The 23,073-nt window shown below is 38.2% G+C and overlaps 1 protein-coding gene across 4 annotated transcripts in view; it reads left to right on the top strand.

The window, feature by feature from the left end:
• The window catches only part of LOC107048104 (Down syndrome cell adhesion molecule-like protein Dscam2), an 82,492-nt gene that overhangs the window by 5,666 nt on the left and 53,753 nt on the right, over positions 1–23,073 (top strand). For all 4 annotated transcript variants that reach the window (XM_015271117.1, XM_015271107.1, XM_015271098.1 and 1 more), the window contains exon 2: positions 9,181–9,279. In XM_015271117.1, coding sequence (XP_015126603.1) covers positions 9,222–9,279 — 58 coding nt within the window. In that variant the 5' untranslated portion in view covers positions 9,181–9,221. The remainder of the gene's footprint in view (positions 1–9,180; positions 9,280–23,073) is intronic.

Raw genomic sequence — 23,073 nt, 5'->3', positions numbered from 1 at the left:
ACATTTACTATTCTGCGTGCAATGTACCTCCGTTAAACCGTTCGTTTTCCTCCGCCACGGCCCTCTCTCATTATCCCCAGCACAATGAGGGTTGCTCCGTACGGTATTGGCATTTGCGCGAATACCAATAGAATTTAATTGGAGAAAATTGAACCGACCCGAGTGTATATCCAACACACTCGCTGTAGACGGGCTTGTTTTTCTCTCTCGCAGAATTTTGCTCATCCGGGGTGACTTTTTTCACCTAGCGTGTACATGAGTTGGAGAGGAGCATTATACCACGCACAGAAAAATTTTATAGAAAAACCTGGCGCGCTCTTCAAGAAATTCTATTGGATTCTGGAAGCATTCTAGTGGAGTTCTATTAAAATTGGTTTAAAAAATTTTAGTTGTTTTTTGCACCAATTCTAGTAAAGATTATTACAGTATTACATTAACTCAATGGCGCGACAAATATTCAATTTTTTCTGTAGAAATTATTGGGCGTAAATTTTTTAAGTTCTTTCCCCTGTTTTTATATCTTTTCTCGGCATAAAAACTAAGAAAAAAAGTCAGAAAATTCATGGCTAAGAATTCTTAGAGAAAATATCTCAAAGGAATGATTTATATTATAAGAAAATGTATATTTTAAAAAGCTGGGAAGAGTCGCATAATTTTTACCGCAATTGGCGGTGAAAACAAATAGAATTGTTAGTTTCAATAGAAATTATACTGAAGTTCTTGGAAGCCGCGGTAGGTTTTTCTCTTAAATTTCTTCATATACGGGGGAAAATGGAATTTCGGAGAACTTCAAATCGAACAAAAGAATTTTATTTTCTTCTAGTGTTAAAATGGTGGGGCACAATGACGTCAAAATGTCGGGTGCATTTACTACTTCACTTTATTCTCGGAAGGTTTATGTATATCGACTGGCGTAAAATCGACTTTACCCAGGTACTTTGCGCGTAATTTCCGGAGGCGGACGTGTGCCAACGGAAAAGCTCTCTCTCGGCCACTTCCGCAGCAGCTGAAAATTAAGTTTCACGGGGAAAATCTTTTTTTTTCGTTCATCGCAATAGTGATCTGAACGTTATTGAGTTATTCATTTGCCTTGTTTGTTCTAACAATACGTGAGGTTTACACTGCGGTGGCACACAGGACTGAAATTATGCCGGGAGTTCCAACTCCACGAGCTTTAAATTCAAGGACACGGAATTTTTTATTGAAGTGAATTTTTCTTAATTCAATAAAATTATTTTCTGAGAAAAGTATCGGAAGACTCGGAATGTGATCAAATTTTCGTCTGAATTTTCCTGGACATTTAAAATTTTCTACAAGTGACATTTCCCCCGAAATTTCATGAAATTGTCATTTAAAACCCACAATTCAATGAGCAACTCCATGCAAATTGCGATTTTCAGTCTGATTATTCTGTGTGAATAAAGGAAAAGTTGAGAAAATCAGTGCAAAAATACAAATTTACAATATTGAAAATTCAAATGCAGCTGTTATCTCATTTCGAAAGTTTTTAAAGGTAAATGCCACTCTCCTGGGAATTTGTAACCGATCTGTCGGTAAAATTCCAATTTTTTCTCCATGAGAGAAAATGGCCGAGCACCTATGTGATTGATCCAGTCGACCAGTTTATCCAATCCATTCAAAAGAAAAACGTGACTTTCATAATAATATGATGTATGTATCAAAGTCAATGCGCAACCCCTCACGAGTGCATTTGCAGCATTCCCCCTATGGCAATCTTGATGTGTGTACATCATCAAGATGATATCGATCGTTGAGCATGAGCACCAGGTGAAATTCGTACTAACCGTGATACCTCACATTTACCCGCATTAATGCAACATAACTTTAATGCAACATAACTTTATTATTGGCAACATCCTTCACTGTCTCCAGCGATTTCGTAATTTCTGGAGGGCCTCTAAAATAGATACTTTACGTTCGCATAATGCACATAACCAATACATCGCATCTTAGCTATGTCGAGTATTCATCACCCTTGAGGAACTGCGGTATCATGTTCACTCGATGAGGGAGTACTTCACGGATGAATTGACATTCAATAGGGCCCTCTGCAGAATTGATAAAACCCCGGGCATGATGATCCACTATTGTTTCACCGGAAAAGGGAATATGTTGAGCAGAGTAAAAATCAACTATTTCACCATTTTTATTCCCTTTTATTCCTCTCATTAAGCCACCTGCATCATCAAAGAGTAGCCTAATGAAATAGTGCTGTAATTAGTGAGACAATGGTTGGCACGGTCTTTTTTTCTCGGATTTCAGTCCACTGATAAAAGAGGACTACCACCCAACCTTGGATCAATGTGCTTAAATTGGGACGACCGATAGACCTGTGCAAATCCGCTCTGTGTGGACGTCAAACACGTCATACACGATTGCACACTCATTGAAAAGATGAAGGATTTAGTTGCTGTTAACGAGGCTTCTTAACCTCCAATGCCATTCGTTAAGTATTAACGAATGGAGGTAATAGTTAATGAGAAGCCTTGTTAACTGCAAATGACTTTTTCTGTGAGTGTAAAATTTTAATGTAAAGGAGTTAATGAAATTAATTAATCCTTTGGATTTAGCCAATACATCTACTCATAATTCTGAACAGGCAGAGTAGCAATGGAATAACTCAAAAGCGGCAGAAATTGCAGGTCGAGGAAAAATGAAAATTCAACTGAAAATTGTGTGGCAAAGTGGTAAACTAGGAGAGTTCACAAATTTAACCACGTTTGAGAGAACTTTCGATTAAGCAGTAGGACTTTTTCAAAAAATTGCACTCATCTTCGTGCGCCACTTTACTACAGAAATTTGCAATAAAAAAGACAGCATTTCAATCGTAGATTCACTTTTTGATCTACTAGGATTTTAGAACAATCGGTATTTTCATGATTTTTCAATGACGACATACACGAGGATTTCATATGAATTAGTTGTTAAAAACTTCACTTTTTTCGCTTGGAGTTTCCACGGCAATGTTCACACAGGCACACTTTTCCAATTTTGTAAAATTTGTATGACAATTGCATTCGAGTTTTCAATGCTGCGAATTGGTATTCAATTCGAAAAAAAGTTTTATGTAATTCGTTTTCATATCAAGCGATCGTCGATATCTCAATAAACGCTTGAATATTCAAAATCATTTTGAAATTGAACGTTGCCTTCAATTAGATTTAAAACAGATTGAGAGCTTTCACGATTTTTTAAAATTTACAACATGGTATGGACCTGAAAATTGGAATATCGTTGAATATTCCAGAAATAAAGAATTATGTCAGTAAAAAAATATTAAAATTCTTTTTGAATTGGTGAATGTGAATTCGATTTCACAATGTTGTTCTTGAATATCCAGTCATTTTTTAAAAATAAACATCACAAACTAATTATTTTTGTTTGTAATTTGCCGTTCGTACTTCACTCCATTCCATTTAACGATCGGGACAGCGGCGCTCGCGGCCGTTTATAAAAATATGAAGGTTGTTTCGCAAAGGCATTTTATTCGCTCAAGAATTCTCGGAAGCGTCACGCTCTCACGGTATAGAGCTGCTCCCAACTATGAGTCGGTTCACGTTCCTACATTCGCGAGCCACAGCGTACATATGGGTTTTCCCGTAGATAGAGAAAGTACTAGGCTCCTCTATCTCTCCAATATCTAAGTAATAATTTTAATGAAATTCCAGCCAAGCCGAGCGGTCTCCGAATTTCAATCCTCGATAAATGACGTCGCGGATCGTGGAAAATGTACCGTCACACGGATCAAACCCCACTCCACAAGTTTCCCACAGCGTCAATTCACTTGCAGTCACTATACATACACGCTTCCATTTCCGTCTTCTTTGCTCATCGTTTTTCTCATCGTTTCTCGACTTCATATCGCGGTTGTTTTCCGAATCACTCGTTTTTTATTTATTATTTTCTCCCGTCGGCATGGGTTCGAAGGTATTGAGTGATTTCTCGGAAACATGGGACGTAAAGGTATTCAATATTATTCTTCAAGGAACACCAGTTGAATAAAATATTTGCTTCGGCAGTTTCTATTCCTTTGAGTATGACAAGCATATGTGCTTGGTACAGATGGGAAACATTTTGTATCTTACACCGGATTCACTGTTTGATTTGTTAGTAGACCCTCAGTTGGACGTGTTCAATATGTAACTGTCAGGGATCCACAAATTTATTGTATTCAATGACGATGAATTGTTCACATTTGAAATCTGTAATCAGCAGGAAGACAAGAATTCAAGTCAAGTTAATTTGCAATCAAAACACGAATATGCGGAGAATTTATGAAAATATTGAGCTGCATTTTTCTGATTTTTATTAATTCTCGTAGAATAGATGAACTGAAATTTACAGTTTTGATTGATTTTTTCATGAAATTATGAATTTTTAGTGACAAAGTTCCTTGAAATTACAGTGCAACTGTAATTTCATAAATACTTTCAATAAAAAAAACCCGATTTTTCGGAAAAAAATTTAAAGTGTAATTTTTTTAATTTCAAACAAATGTTTACTCTATCTAATATGAGCGCACAATGAAATCATTATTTAAATGACGAAAAAGCGAATGCATTGACGTGTAATAATTCTCCATTCAGATCAAATTAATCGTTTATTTCATTCCAAGCGAGACGCACTAGGGAATAAATGAATTATTAATTTCCTGTAATCAAAACATTTTTATGGAAATAAATGTATGAATTTATGAAAACGTGAGATTAAATGAACGATAATAAATTAATTATTTGAAAAAGTGTATCAATTTCTGAAAAAGAGAGACGTTCAAAGGAGATGACAGAGGATAGAAACTACATCCAGCAAATGGAAGTGGCATTCCCGGAACGGCGCAAGAAAAACTCTGAGAGAGCGTAAGACAGATGTTTTGTAAGACAAGAAAGAGCTGAGTGATTCGCCGAAAAAGATGCTTCTCCGAAGGAGAGAAATGCTTGAAAATCTGAGGCGCTGAGAGATAAGTCCGCAAAAGAATCAGAAAAGTGAAATGAAAACGAGGATGACAAATTCCCACTGACAAAGTCCGTGGCGCGAAGGGAATTCCATACGCGCCAATCGCCTAATGCAAATTAATCCGAGGCTGTCCGTTTGTTCCCAAATTAAAAACATTAAGACACGCATTCTAGACATTCTGGGTGTTTTACTCGAGGATCTTTTGTTTCTAACTTCTGATGTCTCGTTTGAATTAATTAATAAATTAGAAAAAAAATGCATGTCACCAGAAAAGTCTATGATTCCATGTCTTCATGGAATTAATGTCTTATGTCGTGAATGACTAGTGACTGAATAATCTTCAAGTGTCCAGAATTGAGCCAGAAAAGTGTCTTATTTTAAAACATGAAATATAAGACACATTTGTGTCTAATGTCTTGAATTGAGGCGTTTCGAAGCCGCTAGTTTTCACAGTAATCATAATTAACACATGCCGAATGAATGAAATAATTCAATGAGGGCATAACACTCCCTGTATAATGGTGGAAATAGCTTGAGACCATTTCCAGGTAATTTAACAAAATACCAACGACAAATTGCGAGTGGTCGTAGTGAAGGGCAATGGAGAATGAACGAGACGGTATATGCAAATCATTTCGCGTAGTTTCCAACACTCGTGTCCGCCCACCCCACAGCCATTGTTTCCACGTCACCCTGTCATTGTGGTGCCGTTCCTCCGTCTTTCGAGGTATAATTGATTGCTTAGTACCCATGCACTCCTCCCATACCCTTAAATCCTTCTCTTCAGAACTTTTTATTTCTATTCAAGACTTTTTTAGTTTAACGATCATGCAGATATCCTGGTGCACACGTAAACAAATAAGAGGCCATAAATTTACCATTGGATTAATGCAGAATGTGCGTCATAATACTTGGCATGGATCTAGCTTCTCCCGGAATATCACTATATTCGTAACGAGATCGCTCCACACCACCCACTGCCGCCCATCCGTGACGCTTTTTTCCCCCCGAGTTTTTAAGCGGCTTAAAACTTTGAGCCCCAGCAATGCGCACCCCAGAGAGTTTTGCATTTTAAAGTCCAAGGATAGTGGCCCTGACACTAAGCGCAAACAAAAGAATACTTGCGCAGGAAATTGATTATGCGTGGACAATGGTTTCATCGTAATTTTTTCAACAATTTATGGTAAGCGGGCTCTATTGCCTATTCTATCAGCCGTTACACAGAAAATTTTTCGTCGAATTGAGAATAATCTATGTGAATAAAGTTGGCTATTTTTTCTCCCGTGAAACTCCTTTCTACTTTTGCAGTTGAACATCAGAGCTTTTATTTGAGCCTCATTTGACCTCAAGTTTACGGACATTCTACAATGATTTTATTATTTCAACTTTGCGGGTCTTAATTTCAATCTCTATATTGAACCCTTAGAAAACATTTTCGAAATCTGAAAACAAAATTAGAAAGCTCACTTTTGGAGAAAGATTGATGAAATAATTAAAAAAATGAAATTTTTGAAAATTACGAGCATTTTCTATGAATAATTTATAAAGAATCCATTTTCCACCGTAAAAATCACTTGTTCGGAATCATAACAAATTTATTCACATTCAGAATTTTTCCAGAAATCGCTTTCATGCCTAAAAAAATTAACTTCCCGGAAGTTTAAACAATTTCCAATATTTATTGATAAACAATGAATATGAAAAAGGTGAATAACGATATTCATGATTTTTTTTCGAATTTTTCCCACGCAATTTGACAAATTTGATGATTGAAAATGGTTGAATATATAGTGTGGTCTGTACCAAACTGTAAAAGCTACTTGAAATATCCTTAAGACTACTCGGGTAAAATGAATCTTTGTTTTGCTAATTTAGAGTGAAAATTCCCTGTATTACCAATAACACCACGCGCAACCTGTCATCTCGTTTGGTCACCCTACGCGATCCCGCGACTTTGATCACCTCTGCGGAAATGTGCCGCCGTGTTATTTAGGCTTTAACGTTGAGTAATTTACTCTACACTACCCCGACGCATTTAGCGAGTTTCCGGCAATGTTGCGTGACGGGCCATTTCATTTAACATGAGAATAAAAATTCTTCTGTTGGAAATAATTTATTTTCTGTGGGAATTTTGGGAATTATGGTGTTCTAAAACCACTATAATACGTTATACCCTTGAATTGAAAAAGGCAAATCTTTTTCAATTTTTTCGGTTATCCAGTCAATGCTAATTAACGCAAAACCTCACGCTGCGGCGTTTCCCTGATATGGTGAGCAATGTAGGGTTAATACAGACGATGTAGCAGGGTTCTGAATTAAAAAAAAATATTGAGCTCTTTATCGAAGAAAAAAACAGCTCTACATGTTCCGTTATCGTTTAGCATCTGTCATGTTAGCGTCTTTCAGTATCTCAATTGAATTGTCCAATATAGAAAAGGCCTAAAATAAATGGTTTTTGTCGTTGAAAATTCCCGAAAATTATTGCCTTTAATGTATCATCAATTCCACAGTGAACTTTTCATTTATTCTTAACATCTCCCATTTGTCTTCCCAGCGCTGCTTTCAATTTGCAAACCCTCGTGTTCTTAATTCAGGAAAGAGAGAATTCTGTCCATGTTCCTTTATTGTCCGCTGTCACATTTGCCTCCTACAGAGACTTAATTGACTGGCAAAATATAAAAGACGTGAATTACACGGCCTTTTTAATTAAAGAGCTGAAGAAAAAAATAAAACAATAAAAGAAGACAACTAAAAAAGCTTGCTCAATTATTTTTAGAAAATACTGCATTAGAAAACGATTGTCTCTATTGTTTTTCTCCAATAATTTCCTGGATACATCATTATTTCCACATTTTCTGCCTTCAGAGTTTTAATTGCCTTTCCAATTATAAACAGACGTGGAATGAACCGTTTCCTTCGTTGGAAGCTGAAAAAACTCTTAGCTTTATTATTTTCTGAAAAAGCAATGCTCCTAGAAATGATCTTCTTCAAGACATTTACTTCAATAATTTTCTGGAAGTATCATTATTACCACATTTTCTGCGTTCAGAGTTTTAATTGTCTTTTCAATTATGAAATAGATGTAGAATGAACAGGTCTCATCGTTGAAAGCTGAAAAAAACTCTTACCTCCATTATTTTCAACAAGTAATGCCCCTAGAAATGAACCTCTGGAAGACATTCACTTCAATAACTTCCCAGCTGTATCATTAATACTACTCTCAATTTGCACACCATCCTTTTCTTGACTCAGAAAAATTTGTAAATATTCCTCTATTTTCTATCGCATAGAGTAAACTGTTTTCTTCATTGAACAGCAGAAAAACGCATTTCTAAAAACAACTGCTTTTGAGAATGATTTTCTTGCAGTCATTTCCTCCAATAATATCCCGGATGTACCATTAATCTTCATTATCCGTCATATTTTCTGCCTTCAGCGTTTCAATTCTCTTTCCAAACAAAAAATAGCCGGAGAGTGCAGACAAGGAGAGAATTTTTTGATAAAAATTATCCTACCGTTCTATAAAAGTGTATCATGAGTCATCGTTTCCTCATTTCGATCCCGAAATTTAGTAAAAATTAATACATGATGATCAAATTTTATTCTACGTTAGAGAAATTTTATCCCGATAAAAATAAAAATTACCGTGCCAGTAGAGTAAAAATTACTGTACCGGTAGGGTAAAATTTATTATGCGTCCGGATAAAATTTATCTAACGTAGAATAAAATTTGATCATCATATATTAAGTTTTCCTGAATTTCGGGATAGAAATGAGGAAACGATGACTCCTGATACACACAGAACGGTAGCATAATTTTTATCAAAGCTGAAAATACGCTTCTCTTCATTATTCTTCAAAAGAAATGCACCTGAAAATGATTTTTTTGAAGCTGTTTACTTCAATAACTTGCCGGATGTATCATTAATTTCACAATAAACTTTTACCCCGCTCCCACATCCTCCAGTATTCTTCCCAGTACTACCACTTAACCAGCCTTTTTCACCGGCTAGTCTAATCGAGATTAAAATCGCGGTAGACAAAGGGGGATAAAAACGATCGATAGACCTTCCAGGGATGGCAACTACGATAAGAGTATTGGAGAGGGCAAGCTGCCATATTGTAAGAGGAATTTAAGGGGGAGTTGGCTGGGACACAAGATTCTCTACATAGATTGATTGATTGGATACGCTTGTATTGTTTCAGGAGGAAGCTGAATCGACGTAACGTTTCTGGTCTACAACGGGATGGCCAGTTGGCTGCTGAAAGCTGTGCTACTATCCAGCACGCTTGGCCTCGTTTGCGGTAAGCCTGAAATACTTCACTCGCCGTGTGATCGATAGGAGAGATTCAATTTTACTTACCGAGCGCAAGAATCATGCAATGGTTTTCAATATTTTATTTATACTCTCGCTTCTGCACCCTTTCATGTCATTTAGCAAAGTTTACACGGATTTTACTCACCCTCGGCCATTAAAACTTGGCAATCGTTTTAGCCATGCCATCCAGTCCTGTGGAGTAAAAAAAGAACTGGGAAAGAGGAAGGGCAAGTGAGTGCTGGAAGCGTTGAATTATGAATGTACGTCTACCCCGACGCCCAGCGTCTTGACCAATAAGAAATAGGTGTTGCATATGGAGTGCCCCTCGGACCAGGCAGTTTAATAGAACTCGACATTCAATAATAGGAACATTGAACAGAATAACATAGGGAGAGTTAAGGGTAAACTGTCTGATTTGATTCGTGACATGTAAAATGGGCGTAGAATAAATGGATGTCTTCGTTGAACAGTTGACAATCCCTTTTATGATCAATTTTCCAGAAGGAAATGATCCTGGGAATGATTTTCTTTGAGACGTTAATAATTTCCTGTATGTGTCATTAATTCTACAAGCAAGTTTCCTTTTGCCTCAACATTATGCTCCATTTGATCATAATTCGTGTTCTTAATTTCGGTCAACATTATCAACAGCCTGATAAATGAGAAATAGGTGTTGCATGTGGAGTGCCCCTTGGACCTGACCACTCTAATAGAACTCAACATTCAATAATAGGAACATTGAACAGAATAACATAGGGAGAGTTAAAGGTAATCTGTATCAACAGAGAAACACAGCCTCTCAAATAGCAAATATTCAGGATGAAATTGCCCTCGTTTGAATAACATCACGTGCAACCTGTCATATCATTAGATAAAAACAACGTACTCTTTATCTTTATATTTAAGAAATGTCTGCAAATGTCCCTTTATTGTCTACCAGCTGCCGCTTTTGCCTCTTTCAGAGCCTAATTTGATTCGTGACATGTAAAATGGGCGTAGAATAAATGGATGTCTTCGTTGATCAGTTGACAATTCCAGTTGACAATTATTTTATGATTAATTACTCAGAAGGAAATGATTCTGGGAATGATTTTCTTGGAGACATTAATAATTTCCGGTATGCGTCATTAATTCTCCAAGAAAGTTTCCTTTTGCCTCTGCATGCTCCGTTTGATCTCAATTCGTGTTCTTAATTTCGGTCAACGTTATCACCACCTTGACTAATAAGAAATAGTTGCTGCATATGGATCACCCCTCGAACCTAATCACTCTAATAGCTCCTCGACATTCAATTCCATAAGCGTTGAACAGAATAACGCCCGGAGAAGCCGAAATTTGCATCTCGAACATTGAAATTCCCCCGAGTCGTATGGAGAACAGATGGGTGCTGTGGGAATGAGAGTTTGGAAAGTTTCCTCACTTCTCCCTCGGAGATTCTACCAATAACATTCCGAGAGCCCTCGCACTCAGCGCACCTCCCCAGGACCAAAGAAACGGTGGTTGAAACAGATAAAGATAAATGTATTGAATTGAAAACATCCAACGACAATAGAAACCAGATAATACTCAGCACACTTTTCCCACAACCAGTTTACTCCGCAAAAATCTCTGCACCACAGTTAAGACTCATAACGATAAGTCCAGGAGATGAAAAAGAAGAAAATGTGTACTCGTGAAGCTGATTTGCCCGTGCTCGTGGTGAGAAACGTAAGCAGGAAGTGAAGAAACGAAAAGAATAAATGGAGGGGAAAAAAATGCCTGGAAAAGCCGAGAGGAGGAGGTGGAAAGTGAGGATGGTGAAAGGTGGTAGGTGGAAGCAGCCAGACGGTGGGAGGGCGGAAGTGAACAGAATAGAAGATAGAGCAGACGAGGAACTAGCGGGGGATTGGAGGAAGGAAAGCTCTCGCTTAGTGCGGGGGTTTCTTAAAGATGCGAGTCGGGGCGCACTTGTTGCGCTGAAAGGCCAAATCCGGAATCAAGCCGAGTACGACGAGGATGCCAAAAAGATGGGGGAGAAGGATGGCTGGGAGTAGATAGTTTGCCGGCGGAAAAAGCTCGCAAAAGGTGAGGAAAAGGTCGGAGCAGGTGGGGGGAGGACGGGAGGAGGAAGGAGATAAGTCGTGAAGGGCGAAGCTTGGTGGGAATCGAATTGATTCTCTCCTTTATGGGCTTTTCCGCTGTAGAACCGATGGATCCCCCTCTCCCTTGCACAGTAATTCGCTCTGAATTCTATAGGCAACTTCCCCACACGCTCTATTTCTCGACTCTTGACCGGGCGAGTCTGCTGGTTTGGATTATTTATCTATCGGAAGTAGCGCGTGCAGCCAATATGCCGTAGGAACTTTACACGCGAATTGTTGAGCCTGTGACTCCTCGGTTTCACGTTTCGCTCTCTTTTTTCGTACTTTATGGGGCTTTTTCCAGTGGACACTGAGACATTTACTCCCGACACTAACCCGCTATTGATATCCGATTGGACGCTGGGTTGATTGGATTCTCTGGTGGAGGCACTCTTCACTATTACTCTGTGTTGCCTTCGTACTCGTTGGAAACATTATCCATCAAAAGTTCTGAAGGTACTTTATGGGTAATAATTCATAGTTGACTTGCTCAAGGGGTACATAATGTTACGGAATTTATGGGGCGGGGTGAATATAGGGATGAAAAATATACTCCTTTTTGGTTGGTTCTCTTTCGCTCTGATAAAGCACACCTGAGCTGCACTTTGGTAAGTTTCAAGTACCATCACTGGTACTGAGTACAAAAATACTGAAATTGGTGTTGACGGACCCAGTATGGAGGCCAACTTTCAACCGTTCAACTTTCATTCAAAGTTCACCGCAGTGTCCGCTCAGTACTACTTCACTCAACAATAAATCCCAAAGTTAAATTCTCAACTGGAGCCGCGCAGTGTCTCCCATTGTTGCAGGGCATAATACATAATGTGGAAAACAATTATAACACATTCACCGCTTATATCCCAATAACCATCAAATCCAACACAATTGAGTCTTGAAGTCTGGGATGGCTGACGAGGAAACTTGGTCCTTTGAGAACTCTCGGAGCCGCTGACGAGGCTGTGAATCCCTCGGGTGTTTTCACTCGTAAAACGAGTGAGAGAGAATATGTAGCTGGGACGGCTGATGCTTGCACGTACATCAACGCACATCTATTCTCGCTCCCCCGTGTGAAATGTTGCGTTCGCCTGGTGCATTGTTAACGCGCCTCGTTAAACGTGCTACGTGGCCATTTCAAATTAGGCCATCCCAGACATGCGCGTACATACCCTTTATCCAGATCTACTGTCTCTCTCAGCTTCCCTATCCATAGCCATCACGTCACACTGGAAATTTCGCCCACCCAGGGTAACCCATATTATTGATTTTCGGATTGTTATAATATTACTTTCGTGTTTCGTGCATTTAACAGGAACAGACGTGGAGGGAGAATAAGTTTTCACAAAGTTTGATCTTTCAGTGCTGAAATTCCCTGGAAGATAAAACAATGAAAGTTTCCAAAATGTGCACCGGAAATTTCGACAGAAAAATTTCTAAAAGTGCGTGTACCTTTCCAGAGGAAGACGAGAAAATTCTTTGATTTACTTGAACTTTCAATCAAGACACGAATATTCAGTACTAGATCAAGCAGAATTTTTAATTAATTGAAAGTTCAAGAATATATTTACATGAATTTGTCGGATTTCGATTAATTGGCATGTAATAATTGAGTTAAAATTTACAGTTTCTATGGATTTTTCAATAAAGTTTTAACTTTTCAATGATCCCTTGAAATTTCCCTGGAACTATAATACAATGAAAACTTCCAGAATGTGTACCGGAAATTTCAACAAAAAAAATTTTAAAACTGCATGTACCTTCCCATATTATGCTTCCTTCTGTATTATCGTCTGTGGATTAAACTGTTTAACTCCGATGCCGTTCAACTTTCTACAAGGACCTCTCAGTAATTACTCAATGAAAGAAAAAACAAACACGTAGGAACTTTCAAATTCAGAATTCAGTGAAATTTCAAATTTCTGAGCAGTCGGAAGCTGAGAATTCTTTAATTTACTTGAATTTTCAATCAAAACATGAATATTCAGTACTAGATTACGCCGAATTTGCAATTAACTGAAAATTCAAGAATATATTTACCTGAATTTGTCTGATTTCCGATTCACTGTCATGCAATTTAGCTAAAGATTACAGTTTCCATTGATTTTTCAATGAAATTTTGGCGTTTCAATCCCTTGAAATCTTTTGAAATTTCCCTGGAACTATAATACAATGAAAACTTCCAAAATGTGTACCGAAAATGTCAACAGAAATTTTTTAAAAGTGCATGTATCGTCTGTGCATTGAACTGTTTAACTTCGATGGCGTTTAACTTTCTACAAGGACCATCCATTAAATACCCAATAAAAGAGAAAACAAGCAAGGAGGAGCTTCCGAGTTCAACTCGGAACAATACTGTGCACTGACAAAGTACACTAGCAAGTCCATAAATTTCTTTCCACTCACTGATGCACTGTGCCCCAACAAAATGCTCTTCTGAGTATCTCCGAGTCTGTTGCCCCCGTGTTTCCGCTTACTTTAACACACGTGGATAAAAAAACCAAGCGCCTTCGGAGGTTATGGGGAAAATCTTCTTGGTTCATCTCCCTATTTTCTCGCAAACATCAATTTGTCCGGAAAATTAACTGACGTAGTGGATTAGGATCAACGCTGGCGGATGCCAACTCATTTCAATTGCAGAAGCTTACCGCAGACTCCATGTTGTGGCGGTGTTGGGGCGATGCTCGGGTTAATGACATCGCCTTCCACCCGTGAGTGGCTAAAAATATCGTCGTCTCGAAGTTCTAATCCTCTAATGAACGTATTAAAAATAATTACATGTTCTCATTAAGGATTTAACGCTCGAAACCAAGGTGCGAAGATTACAATCATAATTTGTTTTTTTCAATTGCTCAGTTTATCGATTTATTTATGCAAATGGTGACGTAATGATTAGTTCAATTCAATAATGATTCAATAATGCTGAATTTTTTATTTGAGACGATCATTACTACTTCAACTAAAGTTTGAATTCTTGAACTCATTTTGAAAATTAAACACGACATTTAATTAGATTTTCAATAGATTCAAAATTCGCCGCAATATTTTCCAGAATATTCGCAGTTTTCAATAGTTTTCATTGCCACATGACCAAGAGAATTACAGTTCCACCGCATATGCAAAAAATTAACTGTTTGTAAATAACAAGATCTACAGGAAATTCATTTTAGTTAAACTTTGTTAAAAATTTCGATGATTGTTTTGTTTAAAATTTCAGAAAAAATATTTTAACAGTATTCGAACAATTGTAAACGGTCTATTTCGCTCCCTTCTTCCCTATAAAATTGCTCAACACTCCCAAAAATAATAATTGTATCCAAAAATATCATGTACAACCGATCAGAATTGTAAACACTTTCGCCAATTGAATAAATCATTCATCGTGTGAGTCAGGATATTTGAATAACCCTCGAATCACCGCAAGTGTAACCGCAGATTCAAGTGCTCCAAGGATTCGACTAAAGCTACCCCAAAGTGCCAATACAGTATCCAACTAGTGCAAAAAGGACTATCGATAATCACGTATTCTGAATACGCGGCGAGGGAGACCTTAGGTATTGAGTACACTCCCAGTGGGCTATTCAAGAACAGAGCGTAGTTTGGAACACCTGGCTTGGCTCTCTGAAACTGTCTTGGTCAGCTTGAAATAAAACAAACTCAGAGATCCCTCGTGGATCGTGAATCTCCGCAAAATCTCCAGTGATCCCGAGGGGAAATATATTATCTTTTCCACTATTTGTTCAGGATCCCGGTGTGATTATTCGATGGAGTCATGTAATTCCGCATGCACATCGTGCATTTCCTAAAAATCCATATGGCGCGAATTGAATTATGGATCGCCTTCCATATATTTTCGAAGAAGCTTCATCACACTGAGGGAGAAAAAGATTTTCTAGGAGCAAAAAATTCTTTCATTCTATCCTTCTTTCATTCATTCGAGTTTGGCACAATCCACAATCGAGATTGTGAATATTCATTCAGTTAACAAAACGGGTTATTTAAGTGAGGATCTCCATATGTTATTTTCACTAGTCGGTTAGCCGTGTAGAAGCCCAAAATAATATAATCGGAAAAAAGTTCCAGTGAACGCTTTTATCCACATGAAAAACGTTTTTTTCCCCACTTTTGTCCAAAAAATGCGCAGAAAAACAGTCACGAATATTTTTTTTGGTATTTGACATCACAATGGACTGTTCTGTTTTTTTGATGAAAAAATCCACTGAATATGCGCAATAATTTGAGTTAAAAAATCTAAATTACTGAATTTATTGCAATCTCACAAGTTATTGAGTTTTTCTATCCTCATATGTTACTGAGAAATCCAACAATACCTGTTTGAATCAAATAAGAAATGATTTCACGGAATTTCCATTTATTAGAGTTGAACATCGCAGAAACCATGTGCTAGAAAATTTACAAAAACTTCACCGTATTTAGAATCTGTTTCATCTCTCAGGGCATAATGCGCAAATCAAAATATCATACAGATCAATAATCGTACGTCGCGACTCAGCAGCACTCAGCTCTGAGCTTGCCACCAGGTCAATACCCGCGTGTTCTTTGAAATGTAAATTCCGAAAAACAACAGAAAAAACCAAACGCTTCAAACTTCCCTTTTACATCCTCTCATTTGGTTATGCATAAACAATGGAATTGATGCACCAAAAGAGAGCCCTTCTGCAAGAGCATTTGCGCGAAGCGGTAATGGCAAACAAAGATGGAGCCGAGAGGAAGGAGGGAAAAATAAATTGTCGTGACAAATTTAGTTTTGTTTAATGCTTTTTTCCTCTTTTGTTCCGTTGTCCTCCAGTTGCACCAGAAAGAGACTCTCGAGACATCGCTAAGTAATTCATGAGATGCCACTGACATTTCGATTTTCTTTGGTGCATCTGTATTGTAATACGCCAGGAATCGGGAGGTTCACGAGCTCATCGATTTGCTATCAAAATACAGGAGATATCAATTTTTTCAGATATTCTCAGTCACAGAGAGAAAAAGTTCTTTTATTGGTAGTGGAAAAGTTCGTAGTAGAAATATGTAGAATTATGGAGAATTTCCACTCACTCTGAGGAGATTTTTCATATAAATCAGACAAAGGAGATCCGGTTCAGCAACTTTTACTGGAATCTAGTAGGATTCCACTCGAATTATAATTTGTTCTCGTAATAAGCACATCCGGGTTCATTGTTGGAAAAACAATGAAATTTCAAATTTTACTAGAAATTGAATGACATTTCAAAACTTTGAGCAGCAGAAAAACGAGAATTGCGCATTTTACTTGAATTTTCAATAAAAACATGAATATTCATATTCATAGTTGCACTATAATTCCATTCAGTTTAGATTCAGAGGTGAGCCGAAGTGAAATATCAAGAATTAAAGTTGATCACAACGTTCTGATTTTTATAAATTTACTTCAAATTATTAGTAGTATTATCCGTAGTACCAGAGACTTCATTCAGTAAAAAGTCTAATAACAAAATTGATAAGCAACGCATGCATAGTTGCCTCGTAATTTTGTTACCAGATTATTCATTAAATGAAGCCCGAATTATCAGGGATTCGCGATTGTAAAATTTCTTTTCAGGCACCCATCTCTAATTTTTCGTAATCTACCGCCAACTTTCAGTGATGAAAGTCACTGATGGTCAGCCTCCTCTACTAAGCGTTCACTACCACCAACAATTGGCTACAAATTCCTGAAAATCAGTGCCATATCCCTGCAAATTAATTTTTTTCCTCTGCGAAAAACAAGAGACTTCTCCCCCCTATCATCCCTTTCAACCCCCCGTACGAATATTTTACCAACTCATCAATATCCCGCCGAGCGATGGCATTACCTCAAATAAAGCATGAAAATCCCGTCAACGAATAATATGTTCACGGCTAATTAGAGGCTAAAGCCTTCCAACAATGGGTCAACAGCCGATCGGAAGTTAGAGGGGTTTAGTACAATATCCGTTCTAATATTGATCTTCCACGAAGCGACAAATTGAACCTACACTGCGACACACCACCCAATGTACATAATATTCCGCAGTTTACTCAGCACCCCGAGTTCTCACTAACTCCAAGTACAATTACCAAATAATAGTGCGTATTATACTTTCAAGGTGGCTCCCGTTAATTGTAAATTACATTAGCCATTTAAATTCGTCATGCAATGCATTAACAAAGTGACTTTGACGTGTGCAATGCAGACTCTTGGAGATGTCTGGTTAGGTATCGTGAAATTTGCTGAGTCAAGCGCAGCACGGAGGGTTAAAACACGCTGTGATACAAAGGCCCCCCTCACCCCTCCCCTCCCCGCCCTAGCGAGCTGAACGAGAGACTCAACGAGGTAGGGAACGCGGTGGTGGAAAGGAGTGAAGGTGATTAGGCTTCTAGTTGGAGGTACAGACCCCAGCGCCGTACAACGAGCGTCACCCTCGCGCATTCATCCAGTCGATAATTAACAAGTTCAAGAGTTACTGAGCGTGCGGTAACTCTTCTTACCCCCTTGAATGTTTTTTTTCTCCAATTTTTTTCCATCCTCGAATCTCACTCTCAAACACTCAATTCGCAATAATGATGAGAATTCATCATCCGTATTGATTTCTCAGCTACGGTTAATGTTCGCTTGAGCACCCGCAACGATTGCTACGCCGGGCTGCTCCTGGAGGACAACTGGAGCGATCAAAGACGGATTAATTGTGATAATTTTAATGGTAATCCCGGAGTTGGTGGGAATATCACTGAGCATGGATATTTCATTCCGAGTCTCGCACCTTCAGACCCGAGACATTTAGCACTATTCCGGTGAATTTAATTCGTAAGGCATTCCAGGGTGGGGATTACGTGCCTGGAGTATTCGAATCCCGTTCGCTTTCTCCGTCCTTATTCCCCCGAATGAAAAGCTTTGACTCCAGCTGCAAAGAAAAAAGAAACGGGAGAAAAAAACACTCGCGCACAAGCAAAGCCGAGTGAAGAGGTTAGGAAATGCGTGGGGGGGCGAAAGGGGTGTGGATGAATATACAGTCAGACGGAGTTGAGAATATAACCGTGTTGAAATATTGCAGGGCGAGGGGAACAGAGCGGTGGCTGGATCAACAGAAAGTTGCCGAGTCGTGGAGGGCTGGGAGTTTTCTATGGTTTAATTGGGCGCGAAATAATTTCCGATGTAAAATGCGCGGATGCAGCCATCGAGTAATCACCGTAAAAGCGTGCTCAAAAGAATCCCCCGGCTTCACCCATGCAACCAGTATTCCACCATATCTCTTCAGCCAGGGAGTATATACAGTACAGCCTCGTTCATCACTCCATTTTTTTTTGTTCTCTGTCTTTCTTATACGGACGAACGTGCAGCCAGGCGGAGGAACAATAATGTGTATATATCACTACGCAATTTGAACAGTCGATATGTTAGTGGTTCGGGAATGTTGGGCGGACGATCGTTAATTGGCAGTTTTCGAAGTAAAAAATGATGGGGAAGACTTCAACGTGTAGGACTGAGGGCCAATACGGGTCAGGGGACTGTCATGGAGGTGGATATGGTTTTGAATGCATTGGAACTCGTGACGAGCGCAATCTCTTCTCAATTGGGGGATTGAATATTTGATTTGAGGAGAAATGCGAGAAATGCGAGAAACGGAGAATTTTAGATCGGTTAGTCCACGGAAATTAATGGAGTTTGTTTTTTATTTAATAATTAATGGGGAAAGGATTTATGGGCGTATGTTATTAACAGGTAATTGGGAATTCAGAGGTATTCAATCCGCACAGTGGAACATTTTTCATTAGATCGTGGGTCCGTGGAAATTTTAAGGAATTCCGTAATTGAAAATTTGTATGTGTGTGACTGAGTACCAATGGGGGGAATGTGACTCTCGTGGAGATGAATACGCTTTCAAATGAATTGGAGTACTTGGCGAACAAAATCCATTCTCCATTTGAGGACTGAATATTCAATTCGATAAAAAAATTCCAGGAAACTGTAAATTTTAGTTCAAGTCTCGCATAGAAATTGATATACCCAAGTCGAATAATTGGACCTGACAAGTTCTACTTAGGTCTTTCCGTTCAGAACTGGATAGGTCTTGGGAAGCCTCTTCCCAAGTGCTTCCGAGACCTTTCTACCTCTGGTTATGTCCCATTTCAGCACTTGTTAGGTGTAAGCAGGACTTGTATTCAGACTTTCCAAATCCTTGCCGGTCCCCGTAATTCTGTGGGCCTATATTAAATCTGCGTTCATATCCCTGTTTACTAATGCGTTATTGAAATAAAAAATGCAGTTATTGTTTTTTTTTTAATCTCGAAAATCTACATTTCACGAGAGGGTGGAGGGGAGATGCATGTATGTGGAGGCTTGACATTTTTACCCAACAAGCGGAGAAGGTTGCAGAATCTATTCTAGCCACTCTTGTCCCTCCGCTTGCATGCATTATCCAAATAAAAAATGAAAGTGTTGACAAACCTGACTCTTGTTCCAAGTAAAAACCGAAAATCTGACCCTGTGGCCCCCAGTGAAAATTTTTTTTTTCAGTTTTCACTTTTTCCACATACTTTTGAGAGTTCAGAATAGCCCGTCGCTTAAATAATTGGAATCAACGTTCACTCGGCTAAAAAATTCGATTTTGGCCAAAATCCACTTGCCCCAGAAAACCCGAAAATTAGACCCTTTGGCTGGGGCCAAAAAAAACGGTTTCTCAGTTTTCACTTTTTCCACATACTTTTGACAGTTCTGACTAGCCCGGCGCTTAAATAGTTGGAATCAACGTTCACCCGGCTAAAAAATTCGATTTTGGCAAAAAATTCAAGATCTGACACTTTGACCCTTGCGACCCTTGGACCGACTTTCCCCCCCGGAAAAATCCTAGATCCGACACTTGGCCTCCGGTGAAAAAATTTTTTTTTCACTTTTCACTTTTTCCACATACTTTCGACAGTTCTGACTAGCCCGGCGGTTAAATAGATGGAATCAACGGTCACCCGGCTAAAAAATTCGATTTTGGCGAAAATCCACTTGCCCCGGAAACCCCGAAAATTTGACCCTTTGGCTGGGGCCAAAAAAAACGGTTTCTCAGTTTTCACTTTTTCCACATACTTTTGAGAGTTCTGAATAGCCCGTCGCTTAAATAGTTGGAATCAACGTTCACCCGGTTAAAAATTTCGATTTTGGCAAAAAATTCAAGATCTGACACTTTGACCCTTGTGACCTTTGCGACCCTTGGACCGACTTTCCCCCCGGAAAAATCCAAGATCCGACACTTTGGCCTCCGGTGAAAACAAAATTTTTTCATTTTCCAATTTTTCCACATACTTTTGATAGTTCTAAATAGCCCGTCGCTTAAATAGTTGGAATCAACGTTCACCCGGCTAAAAAAATCGATTTTGGCGAAAATCCACTTGCCCCGGAAAACCCGAAAATCTGACCCTTTGGCTGAGACCAAAAAAAACGGTTTCTCAGTTTTCACTTTTTCCACATACTTTTCACAGTTCTGAATAGTCCGTCGTTCAAATCGTTGGAATCAACGCTCACCCGGCTAAAAAATTCGATTTTGGCAAAAGTTGACTTTCCCTCTGGAAAGACAGAAAATCTGATTCTTTGGCTCGGGGTGAAAAAAAAAATTTAATTTCGACTTTTGTCGCGCCCTCGGGGGTTTCATTGGCATCAGAATTGTTAGAAAATACAGAATCAACTTTCACTTGGCGAAAGAATTCAATTTTGGCGAAAATCTACTTTCAATGCAAGTGGAGGATTCTCGTGTGGAAATTCAGAATTTCATTTCGATGGATACGTTTTCAAATAAATTGGAATTCACTTCAAAAAACAAATCCATAGAAATGGTCAATTTCAGCGCAATTATTTCATGAAAATTACTAGATATTAGGAAAGTGTATACCATTATCCATTTAATGACAACAACATTCACATTTTCAATTAATTTGGATATCTCGAATCCCAAATTAATTGGAAATTCAACGGATGATTGAATATTCAATTCGATCAAAAATCCGAGGAAACTGCCCATTTTAGTTCAATTATTCCATGGAAATTAGCAGATATATTATTTATATATTATTAATAGTGGATTCTTATCAATCTGCACTGTTAAAAAATTTTGGCTGAAATTTCGTGGAATTCCGGAATTGAGAACGCAAAATTGTATGGAAAAATACTTGGGAAAATTTCATTGTGTGTGACTCAGTGTCGATACGTGGTCAGGCGAATATCATGGAGATGGATACGTTTTCGAATGAATTGAACCACTTGACGAGCGAAATCCCTTCTTCATTTGATTATCGAATATTCAATGAAGGGATCAAATTTTTTTTTCTGGATTTTTATTAAAAATTCTGCTAGTGGGGGATAACGAATTCTCGTGATACTCATCAGATTTACCGGATTGATTCGAGCGTGGAGTGATGTATATTCTAGTGGTACTGGCTGCCAGGTGATTTTGAGTGACCTGACTATGACCTAATTACATGTACCTGAGAAATTAATAGCGCTTATCGGCCTCGATCTAATTACTTCTTCGCTCTCCTCCTGCTTCGGAGAAACGGGCAAGTTAGTAGGATTATCTCATTCGCTTTTCCTCACCACTTCTTCCCCGTTCTACATTATGAACTCGATTCTGGATGGGGGATAGAATAAATGTAGATATCATGGATTGGGGTGGGAGAGGGGGTGTTTGCTGCCGTGTCAGGGGTTGAAACGATTTTCATTGTGAAGTAGAATTTTCAAAGGATGGAGTGAAGCGATAATGAAATGAAGCCAACATGTTAGTGATAACAGATCGTGAATTTTCAATTTTACAGAAAATGGAATGACACTTTAGGTTTTTGAGCAGCAAGAAGAAATGAATTTTTCAATTTACTTAAATTCTTATTCAAAACATGAGTTTGAACTACTGAATTGCGAAGAATTTCCAATTAATTGAAAATTCGAATATAGGTAATTGAATTTTTCTGATTTCGATAGATTTTTGTGAAATGGTTCAATTGAAATTGACAGTTTCCGTTGATTTTGTTCATCTAATTGTGAAATTTCGGTTACAAATTCTTTGAAATTTGATCGAAACTGTCAGTACCATTCTTGGAAATTTTTATTGCACTCTAGTTCCACCGAAATTTCAAGGAAATTCGTCACTGAAAATTCAAAATTTTATGAGAAATCCAACGGAGACAGGAAAATTCATCTAAATGTTTTCTTAAATTCCACAATTGGGAAATCCATGTCTTTCTGCTGCTCAAAATTCTGAAATATCATTAAACTCTCACTGAAATTCGAAATTTCACCATTTTTTCTCCCTGAATCGAATTCAATATCTTTCATCTGAAAATTACTCGTAACTGTTCACGAAAGTTCACACCGATAGAAAGGATTACTTATTGTTAAAAAATCGATTTGGTTGGCGGTTAGCGTCTATTCGGTCTCACCAAATGTTCATTCGTTAATAGTTAACGAATGCATATTTGAGGAGCCTTCTCTGACTCGCCTTTCACCTTTCACGTGAACCATTAATTAACTATTAACGAATACTTTTTCGGTCATATTCAACTCTACCATTCATAAATAGTTAACGAATCCTTTCGGAATAAACGAATCATTCTATCAGCGCACCCAAAATTTTTTATCACTGCACACTGATAAAACGGATTAGTTATTGTTAACGAATTTATTT

Source organism: Diachasma alloeum, unplaced genomic scaffold (assembly GCF_001412515.2).
Source record: "Diachasma alloeum isolate Michigan unplaced genomic scaffold, Dall2.0 Dall_scaffold_00176, whole genome shotgun sequence".
In the NCBI taxonomy this organism is placed as follows: Eukaryota; Metazoa; Arthropoda; class Insecta; order Hymenoptera; family Braconidae; genus Diachasma; species Diachasma alloeum.
Note: the sequence above shows the minus strand (reverse complement) of the source record. Positions and strands in the feature narration are given on the sequence as shown.